Source organism: Falco punctatus, assembly GCF_963210335.1.
Source record: "Falco punctatus genome assembly, chromosome: 7".
NCBI classification, from domain to species: domain Eukaryota; kingdom Metazoa; phylum Chordata; class Aves; order Falconiformes; family Falconidae; genus Falco; species Falco punctatus.
This window is the reverse complement of record NC_137587.1, coordinates 23,417,921-23,432,607: the sequence shown is the minus strand read 5'-3', so window position 1 is coordinate 23,432,607 and position 14,687 is coordinate 23,417,921. Positions and strand designations below refer to the sequence as shown.

The 14,687-nt window shown below is 35.5% G+C and overlaps 1 protein-coding gene across 4 annotated transcripts in view; it reads right to left on the bottom strand.

Moving 5' to 3' along the window:
- UBR1 (ubiquitin protein ligase E3 component n-recognin 1) overlaps positions 1-14,687 on the bottom strand; it is a 74,974-nt gene that overhangs the window by 35,686 nt on the left and 24,601 nt on the right. For 3 of the 4 annotated variants that reach the window (XM_080397665.1, XM_080397667.1, XM_080397668.1), the window contains 16 exons: positions 13,331-13,472; positions 11,661-11,723; positions 11,247-11,370; positions 9,176-9,283; positions 8,657-8,745; positions 7,748-7,846; positions 6,906-7,063; positions 6,191-6,290; positions 5,764-5,892; positions 4,804-4,984; positions 3,782-3,843; positions 3,448-3,558; positions 2,455-2,520; positions 2,189-2,290; positions 1,503-1,566; positions 893-1,017 (listed from right to left, as the gene is read on the bottom strand). In XM_080397665.1, coding sequence (XP_080253791.1) covers positions 893-1,017; positions 1,503-1,566; positions 2,189-2,290; positions 2,455-2,520; positions 3,448-3,558; positions 3,782-3,843; positions 4,804-4,984; positions 5,764-5,892; positions 6,191-6,290; positions 6,906-7,063; positions 7,748-7,846; positions 8,657-8,745; positions 9,176-9,283; positions 11,247-11,370; positions 11,661-11,723; positions 13,331-13,472 — 1,723 coding nt within the window. The remainder of the gene's footprint in view (positions 1-892; positions 1,018-1,502; positions 1,567-2,188; positions 2,291-2,454; positions 2,521-3,447; positions 3,559-3,781; positions 3,844-4,803; positions 4,985-5,763; positions 5,893-6,190; positions 6,291-6,905; positions 7,064-7,747; positions 7,847-8,656; positions 8,746-9,175; positions 9,284-11,246; positions 11,371-11,660; positions 11,724-13,330; positions 13,473-14,687) is intronic. The other variant, XM_080397666.1, reaches the window with a different exon arrangement.

Here is a 14,687-nt window from a genome sequence, read left to right as displayed (position 1 = left end):
GGATAAATACATAATGATTCAAATATCTTCAGTATTATGCTAGGTGTAACAAAAATAGACATACAGATTTAGATCAGTTCTCTAATTCATGAATTAATATATTTTGCCCACTGTTATTCAGAAAGCAGATATTCATAATTGGTACTTCCATGTAACATGTCAAAGAGATAATACTATCATTTAATCATGTAAAATTTCATTTGTAAGAGTGATCTCCAGAAACAAAGCCGTGCCTTACCCAACCTCAATGAAGGGAAAAACAGAGTTTTAGTCTTTTAAAACAGTATTCCAAGCTATTTAATTTACAATAAAACTGAGGGGGTTTTGCATCGATTGCCATGCCTGAAAACTTGCACAGGTTACAAAACCTAATCCACATCCCTCTCCTCTGCTTGAATTTTGAAAAGTTGGAATATAATGGCAGGAAAATCCGTGCTTTCAAATAGACCTGTAGAATACTTGACTTCCAATGGATCTGTACAGGTTTAAGTGATCAAAATTACAGGATCAAATTTATTGATGGTACACAGGGCAGAGTGGAATCCAACTGCATGGTCCTACAGGGCCAAAAGAGAAAATAATTTTAAAACTTTTCTTTATGAATCTAGGAGAACTACAGCTGAATATCCTAAAAAATTTTACCTCTTCAACAAAACCCACAATCTCCATACAAGCCTTTTCAGATTGTACCATACTCAAATCTATGACATTTACCTTTAAATCAGTAAGGTGTGTAAGACCCTTTGTCATGCCATTTTGTAATTCTGAAACCAACAATTGAGCTTTATAACAGAAATAAAATGCTTCCATATAAAGATATGGAAGCTAAAGAAGAAAAAGACATAAACCAAGAAAAAGTAAATTAACAGGAAAAAAATAAACCAGGACTCACATTTTCAGGCAAGGACTTGGTAATTGCACTGTGAGCCATTGGTTCAATACATAACAGATGGATAATTTCTCTCATAATAACATCTTCTTTTGTCACATTACTCACTCCAGGCACGTATCTTTCCCCTACCAGAGCGAATCAAAAGGAGAACAGCAAACATGACAGTTACAAAGCAATTTTGAATTTTGCTTAGAGGTAATGCTATTGCTGAGGTATTTCATAGTATAAGCTTGCATTTGCCAGAAACCTAACCAGAGGTAATGCTATTGCTGAGGTATTTCATAGTTAAAGCTTGCATTTGCCAGAAACCTAACCCCAAATGTCTTGAGAAAAAAAATGTTTTTTAGCCTAGCTTCCTAAGAAAATGGGTTGACATGGAGTATCTCTTCACATGCTACTTTAATAGTCAATTATGAAGTTACTTAACAGCTTTTTTCACTATGCAACCCCTATTGATTCTGGTTGACAATTACTTGTGTTACTGAACAATCTATTTAAAATAGGCATACTGCCGTATCCTCTCCATACCACCTACATTAAACAAAGTCATTAAGCCTATTTTGTCAAACTGTAATAACCCAATACTTCAACAGAGAGAAATGAAACTTACCCACAACGTAGATGAGAATCTGTAACATCTCTTCTATTAACACATTACATTGTTTGATCAAATCCTACAAGAGTTAGAGAAATCATTTAAAAAAGCAAAACAAACACCAAAAAACCAACCAAACAAACAACACCAAGCAGGAAAATCCGTCAAACATGGAGCTCAGCCTTCAGATGCACTACTTTGCCAAAGCACCATAATGTAAGAAGAAAACTCCATTCTAACAAGTTGGAAAAATATCTGTGCTTGTAGAGGAAATACTATTCCACAATGGAATTGCAAGATTCACACGCAGGAAAAGAAGTGACAGCTAAAAGAGTATCCCAGATAAAGGATTTTATGAAAGTTCAAGCCTCAAGAAGTAGCACAACAATCCAAGGAACTTCCAGCCAAAGCAAGAATACATAAAATGGCTTAAGAGACATAGAAATTTTATAGGTAAGTAATTTACATGGAATTTGGTAGATGCCTTATGAAATAAAGGTCAAAGAGGGCAAAACCTGTTAATTTTAAATAAACTCCTACAAATTCTGATTTCAAATCAGTTATCTAACAACTAGATCCTGTGTTGACTGACTTTTAGTGTGGTCATAAAAATGCAGTTATCACCAGTAGCTAGTTTTTCTTATTAATGCTCCATAAATTCAAAGCAAAAAAATTCATCAGCAGAAACACTTGGCACTTACCTGATCTTTGGTGGGCTTGATCTTTTTGAAAGCATCAGCAAGCTCATATCTCTGCAATATCAGCAGGAGGAACTGGTTTGGATCCATAAGGGATGCACCTATCTATCAAAAAACCCAAACTAATATTAGTATCAGTTACTACTACAGTTCTTCATTAATTATGAAAAATACTTTACCAAGAAAAATGTTTACAATCATACAAATCTAGTTCAAAGGAATTCCATGACAATTCCGAGTCAAGCAAGCAACGATTCAGAACATTATACCTGGAGCATGATGATGTCTTTATCATACATCTCTTCTCTGCATTTAACATCTTGATAATAGAATACCTGAGAAAGAGGAAAACAAAATTTAAGTAGAGAAGTAATACACTATCAAATGCATACCGATTAATGACTGAAGCTTTTTTAAACTGTACAGCACCTCTATTAAGGGAAAGTCTGATGCTTCTTTCAAAACAAGTATGTACTTTGATGGAAGTTAAAAATGTTTTTTCACTTATCCAGAGAAAGTCTATGCTGTACTTTTTCATACCCTCACCCAAGACAAGATAATTCTAATGGCTGCTACTGATTAAAGTCAAAATATCCTCCTTCTCGTACCCCAGTTGTCAGAGATACAACTCTACAGGGGGCTAGCGGTATTTACTTTGATTGCAGCAAAGGGTCCTGTGAAAGGGAAACTCAGAGAACTTCTGCCAAAAGAAAAAAAAAAGTGAAGCCAAAGCAGGCAAAATACAAGTACTTTAGGGCAGACTCTTCCTTTTACCTTCACTCTTGCAACAAAAAAGCCCGCAAGTATTATAAAATGTTTGTTATATCCAGTTATATTGCACTGAAAAGTTTAGTATGAGTTTACATCGATTTAACTTTTGCATATGACTACCATACACTGAGAGATTCTTCTAACATTTTCTTATAAGCAACAGTACTAACAGTATTTATGCAGTGATTTCTTCCTAAGATCTGCAAGTAGTTTACCAGTAGATGTCAGTAACAGAAACACCATTTCACAGTCAGAAAGAGTCATAAGAGAGATGAAAATATTTGTGTAATATGGGGAGACAAGCCACTGATAAAGCTGGAAATAAACCCAAGTCATCTAAACTCCCACCTAGAAACCTTTCTATTTAGTGTGAGAATGACCCCCATGACCTTTTTATGCACCGGATGAAACCACCACTGGGAGCATTACTGAGAAACACTTGCATACATCAACAGGACTGACCAATTCATTACTGAAAATTTTAAGAATACCTGGCTTATCAGTGAGAGCCCATTCCTTCTCCACATCTCTGCAGAAACCTGAGCAACCAAGACAAGACATCGCAAAGGATATTCTACTAGCAATTCCACTTGAAATTCTTCCTAAAATTTAAAAAAGGAAAAGAAAAATCAAGCAATAATGAGTCTGACAGTGATTTTTAAAGTGTAAGTCCTAATGAACAAAGACATACTGACAGTTGCTAAATAACTTGTGTGTGTGCCATGAAAGTTACAGGATAAAATTTTAGGATTTTTCATTCCCAGAGTATAAATCACAAACACTCGGGGGCTGGGGGGAAGGAAGGGAGGGAAGAAGCCAACTTACAGGAGAAACAAACTCATGCAGTCTTGAGATGGTTCCAGTCTTGCTTAATCGTACGTGAAGACCTACAAAACCAACAGGAAGAAAATCAGAAAATAAATCAAAATTAGTAAAGTTTCTCCTCCAACCCATTCTAGATGATAGCTAAATCATCTACAACCCAGAAAATTACAGAAAAGAAGTTGTTTATGTAGGAAAGACTTGTGACTTGCTTTTTAATTTTCTTTTTCTTTTTATTTTAAGATAGAAGATCTATTACATTATGAAAACAGTTCTTGCCCATCTTACAATCCATTATTTTATGAATAAATCTATTCATTTAATGAATCCATTAAAACTATTTAAATTGAGATGCTAAGTAGTACTAGCAAAATTTTCATTTCACATCTAAATCGTATGTCAGTAATAACTGAATTTCAAGATTACAAGGCTTAACAGATGGTATCCTGGCATCAAATGATGTGATAAAGAATATACAGCTTAATAATAGCGTATGATTTCATTTGTATTCTACAAAAAGCAGCGATCCCCCACTGCTGTAAACCATTGAACACTGACTGGAAATCTGTCCTGGCATGCTGCAAACATATGTCTTTTAGGAGGAGCATTTTAAAAGTCCTAAGATACAGGTAGCAGGAAAACAGATTTGAGATACAGTAATAATGAACATTCATTTAGGCAGAACAGGTAGAAACAGAAACACAGCAACATAAATAGAAATAGTCCAGAGAAAACTGAAGATCTCATTAAAACATGGAACTTTTTCCTTCTCATCTGACTTTCTCATCTCTCTCCTGTTTAAAAAATGACCTCCAACTTCCATGGCAATTTTTTTTTTTTTTTTGAGGAAAACCTTCCTTTCGTGGGACATGTGGGGAACAGCATTGCCTGATCATGAGTATGTCAGAAAGTCTGACAGTGACTGATCCATGAAGCACTTCATCTAAATGGTTTCTAGAGTAAAGAAATCGAGATGGGTGATAAAGGTAATTCAAACATGAATCAAAACAAAACACACCACCTACCAGCAAGAGTCCTAGACAGCGGTAAATGTATGCTGACAGGATCTGCAGACACTCTGTAAGGTCTGCTCTCCAGAGTATGGCCACACAAGTGAAACACTGTTTTTTCCCGTGAGCGGCCACTTGTGCTGCACCTCATCACAGCTTTATGACATTCACTGTAGGCCTTCAGCAACAGCTCTTCCTAGAGTTTAAAATAAATGCATAGCACTATGTTTAAAAATCCTATGTATGCACTGAAATTCCTCACTTGTTTTTTCTGATGGCATAAACAGTTAAAGTCCACAATATATTACTATTCTGTTTCTTATATGGAGAAGTACCGGACTGGAACAGTGGAGCATCCACTAAAGCTAACCAAGAATATGCTTCTGTTCAAAAAAGCTGCTCTGTCAAATGCTCTAAAATCCATGTACTTATTTAAGATGGGATATTTCAATAGTTTGCAGTTTGTACCCCAAATGGGATAAAGCTCCTGAACTGCTGTAGTTTATCCTTTCTCTCCCTGGTGAAAAAAAAAAAAGAAACAAAAAAGAAACCAATTTCAAAATATCTTTAAATTGTGTACAATTTCCTCCCTTCCCCCAGCACAGTGACAAGCTCCAGCACTGATTAGGAATACTTACAGCGCAATTCCTCAATTAGCACAAAGTTTCTGCAGTCTACCTTGCAATTGAAAATTAACACCGTATGCTTCAAAAACTGAAAACCTAACAGTATTATGGGAAGTATTTTCCTTTATGATCTGCCTGACACCCCTGTGCAGCTTTGTCAGCCAGATTATACTCTCCTGAGATCCCACCTCTCCTTCTCACACCACAGATTAATTCTTTCAGGCTCATTTTTTGTGGAGATCTGTATTGAACTATAGTGAGCTTTTTTAAAAAGCTGCTATTTAAAAAGCACTCAGGAATATTCACAGAAGGCATGCGTGTAAGAATCCCAGACAACTGATACACTTACATCACAGGCACACCACTCCTGGAACATCAAAAGAATGTTCTTGAGCTGCATCTGTATAGCAATAGCTGCTTCCCAGTCAGGGTCCACCTCAATGTGCTGACCAATCTGTCTTTTTATCTCCTCCATTCCCTGAAATGGATATGCCACAAAATACTCAAGCTAAATCAACGAACACAGGCTTAAAACAACAGAAAATTCTGTAAGCAAATAGTAAAATATAGGTTATTCGGATACATGTAGCTAAAATTGAAGAATACTTCTATAAACATTACCTGTACACCCACCCAAGAAATGGATTGAAGAACTTACCATCATAATTGCACATTTATATGCACAATATTGCTATGGACAAAAAGATGAGCAAACAGAAATGCTGTAATATGTTTATTACAGCATATTAGAAAGAAATTGTTTAAATGCGTTGTACCTGCATGCAAGTTAGAATCCTTAGGAAAGAAATAAATCCTTCTAAGAACCGCTCCCTCAGACGGTCTGTCCATAATGTAGGCTTGCTGACTAAGACATACCTGTCCCCAAAGAAAACATTATCATCTTTTGCTCAAACTTCCGTTTCTGCTTGTATTTATTGTTCTTTGTATTACAGTAATGAATTGCATCATCACATTACATCCCCCTCCCCATCTCAAACTCCTCTTAACATTTTTACTAAACATTAGAGTTGCTTGATGCGACTCCATCAATTGAAATAAACAGATTTTTTTAAATTCCAAGGTATTTGGGGTGGTTTGCTTTTACATATGCTGTTTATTGAAGTAATCTGGAACCCGTAAGAGTGGAAAACGCTATGCAGATGAGAATTACAAACAGCTTTGCCAGAATGATAATGAATAGAAGCCAAATTACCTGTATTGTCTTACAGTAGATATATTTTGTTTATTAATGCAATTGTTTTATGGAATTATATTAGTGAGAATCACCAAAAATGTCTTTATAGAATATAATTTTGGTATTTGAAAATGTTATGTTTCCACTGAAAAATAAAACATTCAGGTTTCACGTGTGGTTCTTGAGGAGTTTGCATTTTTTTAAAGCAGTTTTATCATCAGATTCCTGAATTGAAACACCTCATCCTACTGCTAATTTTCTAGAGAATTGCCCTAGCTTCTCAGCTTTACACTTACCTGAGGTCATATATTACTGCATATACCCGGTTCAGTTTGTCCTGACTGTAACCTTGGAAGTTGAACTTGTCATTTTTGTCTAGGTACTCTGGAAGCACTTCTAGGAGTGTCTCTGTAATGGTGGTGATTACATTTTGCTCTTCAATAAGATGCCGAGCCTATAAGAAGAAAATTAAAAAATGTTCTTCCTACTTTTGTTGAAGAGAAGGGTCAAAGTAAATTTCTAATCAAAAAGACTGGATTCAAAGGAAAAATATTTCAAGCATTTTTAAAAAGTCCAAACTACAAAACCTCCCATAATATTCATCATGTATGAACACAAGTTTCCATCAAGTCAACATGGTTTCTCACTCTGACAGCTTCAATGTAAGAGATATGCTATTTTTTCTAGAAAGATCACGTAGAAAAGTACTTTTATATTAGTATTTCAGGCAAGAAATATATAACCTTTAAAACCTAGAGGTATACTTTTTCCCTCTCACAGGATTTAACATATTTCAGCTACACAAAAAAAAAAAAACATTTAATCATTTTTGCCCCCTCCCCCCAAGTTTTTAAAGTTACATAAGAAGGTAAATGTGAAGAGTAAAAGAACACAAAGTTAATGCAAAGAAGGATGCTGCCTAAAATTTCTACTCATTTGCATTTCCTCTACCTTCTGTAATGAATATTCACATAAAATCAAGCTTGTGCCTTCATATCGGCCTCAACAAACCTGAACAATCATTTTCAACTCAGCAACGCATAAAGACTCTCTGCCAAGTACAGCAGTCTGCAAAAGTGGTACTGCTAGCAATTCTCAAATATATTTTATGTTTCTAGAGGAGACAGGCTGTACATACCAGAGTAGGTACGGTGAACATCTGAACTGAGAGTGCTGTGACAGAAAGAACTCTGTCATGATCATCACTGATGTATTCTTTTTGCAATGCCTTGTAATACTAGGAAAAGAGAATATTGGGGAAATGAAATAAAACAAGTGTTTATTTAAAACACTTTTTTTATTTGAAAGAATTACGTATCAGTGTCCTTCTTCCTTTTTAATAGAAGCAGTTCAGACAACAAAAACAACACAACATCCTCAACGCATCAAGCCAATTAAACATGTGCCCCACTGACTCAATACTGAAGATAAGCACAAATTTAACTATTCTGCCAGTTTGGAAGCAAAATATTTCGTCTCCTACAACCAATCTTCCCCAGTAAATATAATATGTAAAAAAGAGATCAATAAAGACATTACATTATTACAACACAAGTCTTCCTCTTACAGTGTTGCATGGATAGTTATTCAACAGCTGACTATAAAAGATGTGTACAATGAGTAATTGAAGTCTGGACTGAAACAAAGCGACCAGAGAAAACCATGAATTGTCAGTCACCTTTATTAGGATTAAAAAGAAAAATCTCACCCTAAAACAAAAAAGACTTGGTCTTATGTTGTGTATATTTCTAACTACTGTATCTAATTAAAAAAAACCAACCAAAACAAACCAGTTAGTTGCAGTTCATCTGTCATTTCAAGAGATACACAGAAGGCTAACAATACTCATTCAAAATGAGCATATACCTACATGATTACAAGGAACAAACCCATGGCATTGGAATCAACACACTCTATAAAGGCTGAGTTAGTTTTTAAAGCTCTGCTTGTGGAAAAATCATTATTTATATTGAAACAATTTCTAGGGTTGGAGCAAGTTTTTCAAAGCTAGTAAAATTCATAGCATAAAAAACAAATGACCATTTACCTTCACAAATTCCACAGCAAAATGTTTTTTGTATTCCATTTCCATGAAAAAACTACTGAAGATAAGTTCATGAAGAACCTTCCTTGCCCCTGTGAAAAGCCAATACAGTGCATGTCACTTTATTGCACTAAGATGCAGCTTTTTGTAGAAAAGAGAAAGAGATTATTAAATTACAGTTTAAAAAAATCATTAAAAGGCTTGAAATGGTTACAAAGTATATGAAAAAAGTTATTATTTTTTTCCTATTTTTAACATTTATTGGTACATATTTAAAACAGGGTAAATAAGCATGAAGTCACTCAATCAGGCTAGATCTTCTGAAAAGATTCTTCAAAATATGTAAAGCAGGAAAAATTGAGAAAAAAGGCAAAATATCGAATCTCAGTCGTACAAATAAATGCTGTACAAAAATCATAATTAAAAACAACCCCACTTGCATAGCACTTGCTTTTACACACTTGTTACACACATGAGAAACTGATTTGCTTCTTTAGTTTATAGCAACATGGACACACAAACCTTTATGAAGTTTTGCATCCCACAGCATCAACTTGCTTATGAAGCATGGCTTTTCAGATCCAGCTTCTTCTTTGAGACATATCTGACAAAAGATCTGGCGAAAGTCACCTATAGAGATAAAACTATTCATTTGTACAAGAATGCTTGGATAATTAAATTATGTGAGCCAATAAAATGAGAATTACAGAATTCTGTTCTTTAAATAAAAAGAAAAAATAAGGCACTTCAAATTGAATTATTTCTTAACAACATTCTTTCTCAGTGAATATACTCCCACATACACTACTTTAATTTCTTCCTGTTATTCTTCTGCATCACTGGATTTATGAAGTAGTTAAGAGTATTTTAAGATTAAAATAATTTAGACAGCTTTGCAAAGCAGATCCATAAGAACAGTTCACTACGTCAGCACAGAAATGCACAGGCTAAGCAAGTCTACACTGGCCCCGACCTTGGGCCCTGGAAGTCTTTTGTAGAATTTCAGAACCGTATTTTGTATTTCCTTGCACCTATTAGTAAATACAGTACTTGCAGAAGCAGTTTTGAGTATCAACATATCAGAGTCATCAATGGGTTACTAACATTCGAAAATGAGCTCTTACATGACTAATTTCAAATGGAAAAGTGAAGTGGAAAGTTCCTGACAACCTGGAAATTAATAGTATTGAATGCTTCTTTATTCCTGTTCTGCCACTTGAAGCGAAATCAGGATAAGAACAGGAACCACCAGACCACAAAAAAATTCCAACTGACTACAGAACATCAGGCTCATAAAGCATCTACATATATAATCTAGAAGAACAAGGACAGGATTATTAGACTTCAATCCTTGTGCTTGAAGACTCTCATAAAACATATTAAAGTATCAGTTAACCTGTAACAATTTCCTAACCCAAAATGCTACACCCAACATGGAATACTCCTTTTTAGCTTTAGCTTATCTCATCAGCTAAAAAGATTATGCTTAGAAACATAAAAATGTGAGGATTTGCTGAGGTATTGACACTGACTTGTCTATACTCAGAGTCAATAGCTGAGTTTAGAGGAATCTCAAAATTGAAAATAATAAAAATTATCTAGGAAGAAAAATGTGGATAGAAATTGAACTTACACTAGAAACCCTGAAATAAACCACACAGGTAAAACCACATAGGTAAAACTTGTGCCTATTAAAAACAACTGAGGAACTCAGACTAGCAAGAAAATACCATCAGTGAAATAAATACAAAGTTGAAAATAACAGAAAGCTAAAACTCTTAAAAAATTACAAAAAGGTACAGTTCTGACGTATGTATTTCAAAGAAAAGACTAGAGAATAAGCATTCAGGAAAAAAGATAAGAAATTCACTTTATTACCCAAGCTTACAAAAGAGGCTAAAGCAGACCAACAGATTTATCTTATCAAGAAGGAGGGGAAGTGGTGAGCAGAGCTTAATCTATGCATATTTGTACGGTGAAGAGACTATAATGGCTTAAGTTCGGCAAAACACAGGTATGACAAAACCCAGTAATAGCAATCAAAAGTAGATTGATTCAGAAGTATTGTTTAAAACTGTATCATCAAACACCAGAGCAATGTCTGAAAGCTTAAAATAGACCTTCCACTACTGGACAAAATCTTGAACTAAGGCTTTTGTTTTACTGGCCCTGTCTAATTAGTCACAGCTATCAAATCTGAAGCGGGAATTACTTCAAGCAGAGGATGTATGCTTTTACTAATGGAGGTGTTCTACAGCTTTCCACTAGCACCAGGGAGAGCAGCTTTTAAGCTAAATCGTCACTGACATAGGGCATGGGATGATGAAACTAAGGATTGTAAAACTTTTAAGAGGAACAAGAAGGAAAAGAGAAGTACTTTTAGCAAGAAGGAAAAGAGAAGTACTGCTATTCATAACTATACTGGTGGATATCAGAACCTGTACTACTGTATTATTAATGTACTTATTAGGAGGAATATGAAATATTTTAATAAGGGAATATCATATATAACACTACTAAACACATTTTTTGAGACAATTAGTCATTCAAATACTGACATGGCATTATCATAACAAAAATCAGTTATGCTTACTTGAATAGCTCATGAGTTTGTTCAGCCAAGAACCAAGGCGCAAGGCAAACTTCTGGTGAGCCATAACATCAGCATGCAGAACCTCCACATGAAGTGGTCGTTGAGAAACATTTTCAGAATGCCTCTAGGAGTCAGGTAAATATTGTGAGACATAAAATAAATGTAACATGAATTTTCATATTTGCCTTTGCCACCCATTATATCTCCCAAGCAAAAGAAGAAATCAGTTTGATGTTCTATTTCTCAAGATAAGATACCTACCTATACCAAATGTGGTAATGTGAATTTGATTTCAAAAAGTTCACAGGCAGGTCATAAAAGCATGAAAGTTAAGAGAAGTAAGTCTTCAGTATTAATAATAAATATTTATTAAAATATTTAATCAGTAATTAATTAAAAAAATTAGGAACTTACCTTGATTTCTTCTTTTGCTTCCTGACAAGAGGCATAATGTCCTGCCTTAACAGCTCTACGACCCTGTTTAAAGAAAATATTGAGCATGAGACAAACATAAAGCAAAGCCAAAATGTCACAAGCCTGACCCATTATGTTTTTTTAATACATAAAAAAACAAACCAGGGACCAATATCACTCACTCATGATGCTTTTAGACATCTAGAAGCAAATCAAAATTAACATAATTATCTTTAGAAAAAAAGCTATTTTAATTAAATTAACTACAGAACAACAAAGTAAAGTCTGGGTATCTTACTCAGGTATTATTAGATAAGGAACACTCATGTACACATTAAAACAGATGAGAGGAATTTCTGCAGAATACTTTAAACACAAACCACATCAACTTTCTTCCTAGCACAACTCATCCTGAATTTGCTTTTCTACAGTCTTTCCTACTATTTCTTACTTCTGCATATGAAAATAGCAGGATATATTATAAGTGTGGGTTTGATAAAGCCAAGATTAGGTCCAGCTTAGACCTCAAATTCCACTCAAAGCACTTCAGAGGCATACCTGAGGCTTCCAAAACAAGTTCTCCACACAGCAAAACTGCACACAAGAAGAGGGGAAGTGGCTGTATGCTGTGGAGCTGTTACAGTTAAAACAATATAACATACAGTCCTGTGTTGGAGCAGGTGCTTTGTAAAATGAAAAGTCTGATCAACTCTGGATCTAAAATTTAGATTTCAATCAAAAGGAACCTTCATAATGAAAACCTTTCCAATTTACTCTAAGCACACACGTATACACGTTTTACAAAACCTGCAACTGCCAGACAAGACTTGTAATTACATAAGACTGACACTATGAACTAAACAGAACTAAAATCTCATTACCCAAACAAAGAGAAACACGAAAACAATTTTTACAGATTAAAAAAAGGATTCTAATATTAGTAAGATATGTTATTTACATATGAAATAACACATATACAGAGGTATAGACAAAGTTTCTCCATACGCAAACACTTAAGTCTTGTACTTTAGTGAGGTAAAAAATACGGTTGCAATTGAGATTGTTCAAAAACTGATCATGCTTCCCCCCCTGCCAGTGTAGAAAAAGTTTAGGTTACTAATGTAAGGTTTTTACATAGGACATTAGTTTGAAAAATGAAGTAGTAGAATTGTCAAGTTCACTTGCATTCTTTCATGGATTCTTCCTGGTTTCATTTGCTTAATTTGAAGCTTTAAGAGTTTCAAATGAAGTATAAGCCAAAACAAGCTCTATCTCTTCTTGCAAAACGTAAGGTACATTTCTGATGAAATATAACTGAATATGCGTATTGCTGACCTGTATATTTTTCAGACAAATACCATTAAAATAAAACATTAATCTCAGCTAAGAAAAAAAAGGTAAAGCAAGTATGCCAAACATGCAAGGAGCAACTTCAGATTAATCAGCTCTTCCCTTTGTCAGGAAAGTGGGTTTTTATTCTGAAGAAGAAAATTAACACAGTTTACAAGCTTTCTTGAAGCAAGTGTTGATTAACAGTTACTCTGCAACATGCCTTTCTCTCTCTCCTCAAGCTCCAGCACCCAGAAACAAAAATTCTATGATCCAGAGACTACAGGAGTACTTCTTAGTGATTAAAAAGTTACTTTCTCCCATATCCAGAATGCACTAACCTCTTTATCTATGGCAGTAGTATGCAACTGGGCTTCACCAAGTTCACAGCCAAGTGCCCTTTGCAGGCTATAGATGACATGATCGTAAGAATGATGTTCATCATTGAAAAGGACACAGTAGTAGCTGTCTACCTTCTCTCTACTGGGGAAAAAGCCAACATATTAGCAAACAAATAAAAATAAAACTGAAAGTAGTGTCCTATGTAATATAAGCAACACCTGACAAGCTTGAGAAAAATGTCAAACAAAAAAAATTACAGAAGAAAATTAAGCATGTTTTTCATGTCAAAGACACACACCCTTCACCATCTATACCAGAAAAAGCCACAAAAACCCTGTACCAAGTACAAAAGAGATTTTAAGTTACTTGATTATTCCATTATTATTCCCTCTCTCTGCTGTTTTATGATACCATTTGTCTTCTTAACATGACACACAACAGTTGTTTTCCGTTTTCATTAAATCACAGAATAGTTTGGGTTGGAAGGGATCTCTACTCCAACCCCCCTGCAATGAGCAGGTCATCTTCAACTAGTTCAGGTTGCTTAAAGCCCCATCTGGCCTGACCTTGAACATTTCCAGGGATGGGGCATCTACCACCTCTGTCGGCAACCCATTCCAGTGTTTCACTAACTTCATTGTAAAAAATTTCTTCCTTTATCTAGTCTAAATCTACCCTCTTTCAGTTTAAAACCATTACCCCATGTCCTCTCATAACAGGCCTTCCTAACACATCTGTCCCCATCTTTAAGTACTGAAAGGCCACAATAAGGTCTCTCTAGGGTCTTCTGCAGGCTGAAAAAAACCAACTCTCTCAGCCTTTCCTCATAGGAGAGGTGTTCCAGCCCTCAGCTCATTTTTGTGAACATTCTCTGGAACCACTCCAACAGATCTATGTCTTTTCTGTGCTGAGGGCTCCCGAGCTGGACACAGCATTCCAGGTGGGGTCTCATCTGAGTGGAGCAGAGGGGCAGAACTGCCTCCCTCAACCTGCTGGCCATGCTTCTTTTGATACAGCCTTCTGGGCTGCAAGCGTGCATCGTCAGCTGGTGTCCAGCTTTTCATCCACCAGTACCCCCAAGTTCTTCTCCACAGCACTCTTCTCAATCCCCCTTTATTCCTCTGCCTGTATTCTTATCAGAGGTTGCCCTGGCCCAGGTACAAGACCTTGCATTTGCCCTTGCTGAACCTCATGAGGCTCACACAGGCCCACTTCTCGAGGTTGTCCAGGTCACTCTGGATGACATCCTATCCCTCAGGTGTGTCAACCACACCACTTGGCTTGGTGTCATCTACAAACTTGCCAAAGGTACGCTCAATCCCACTATGTCATTGATCAAGATATTAAAACAGTACA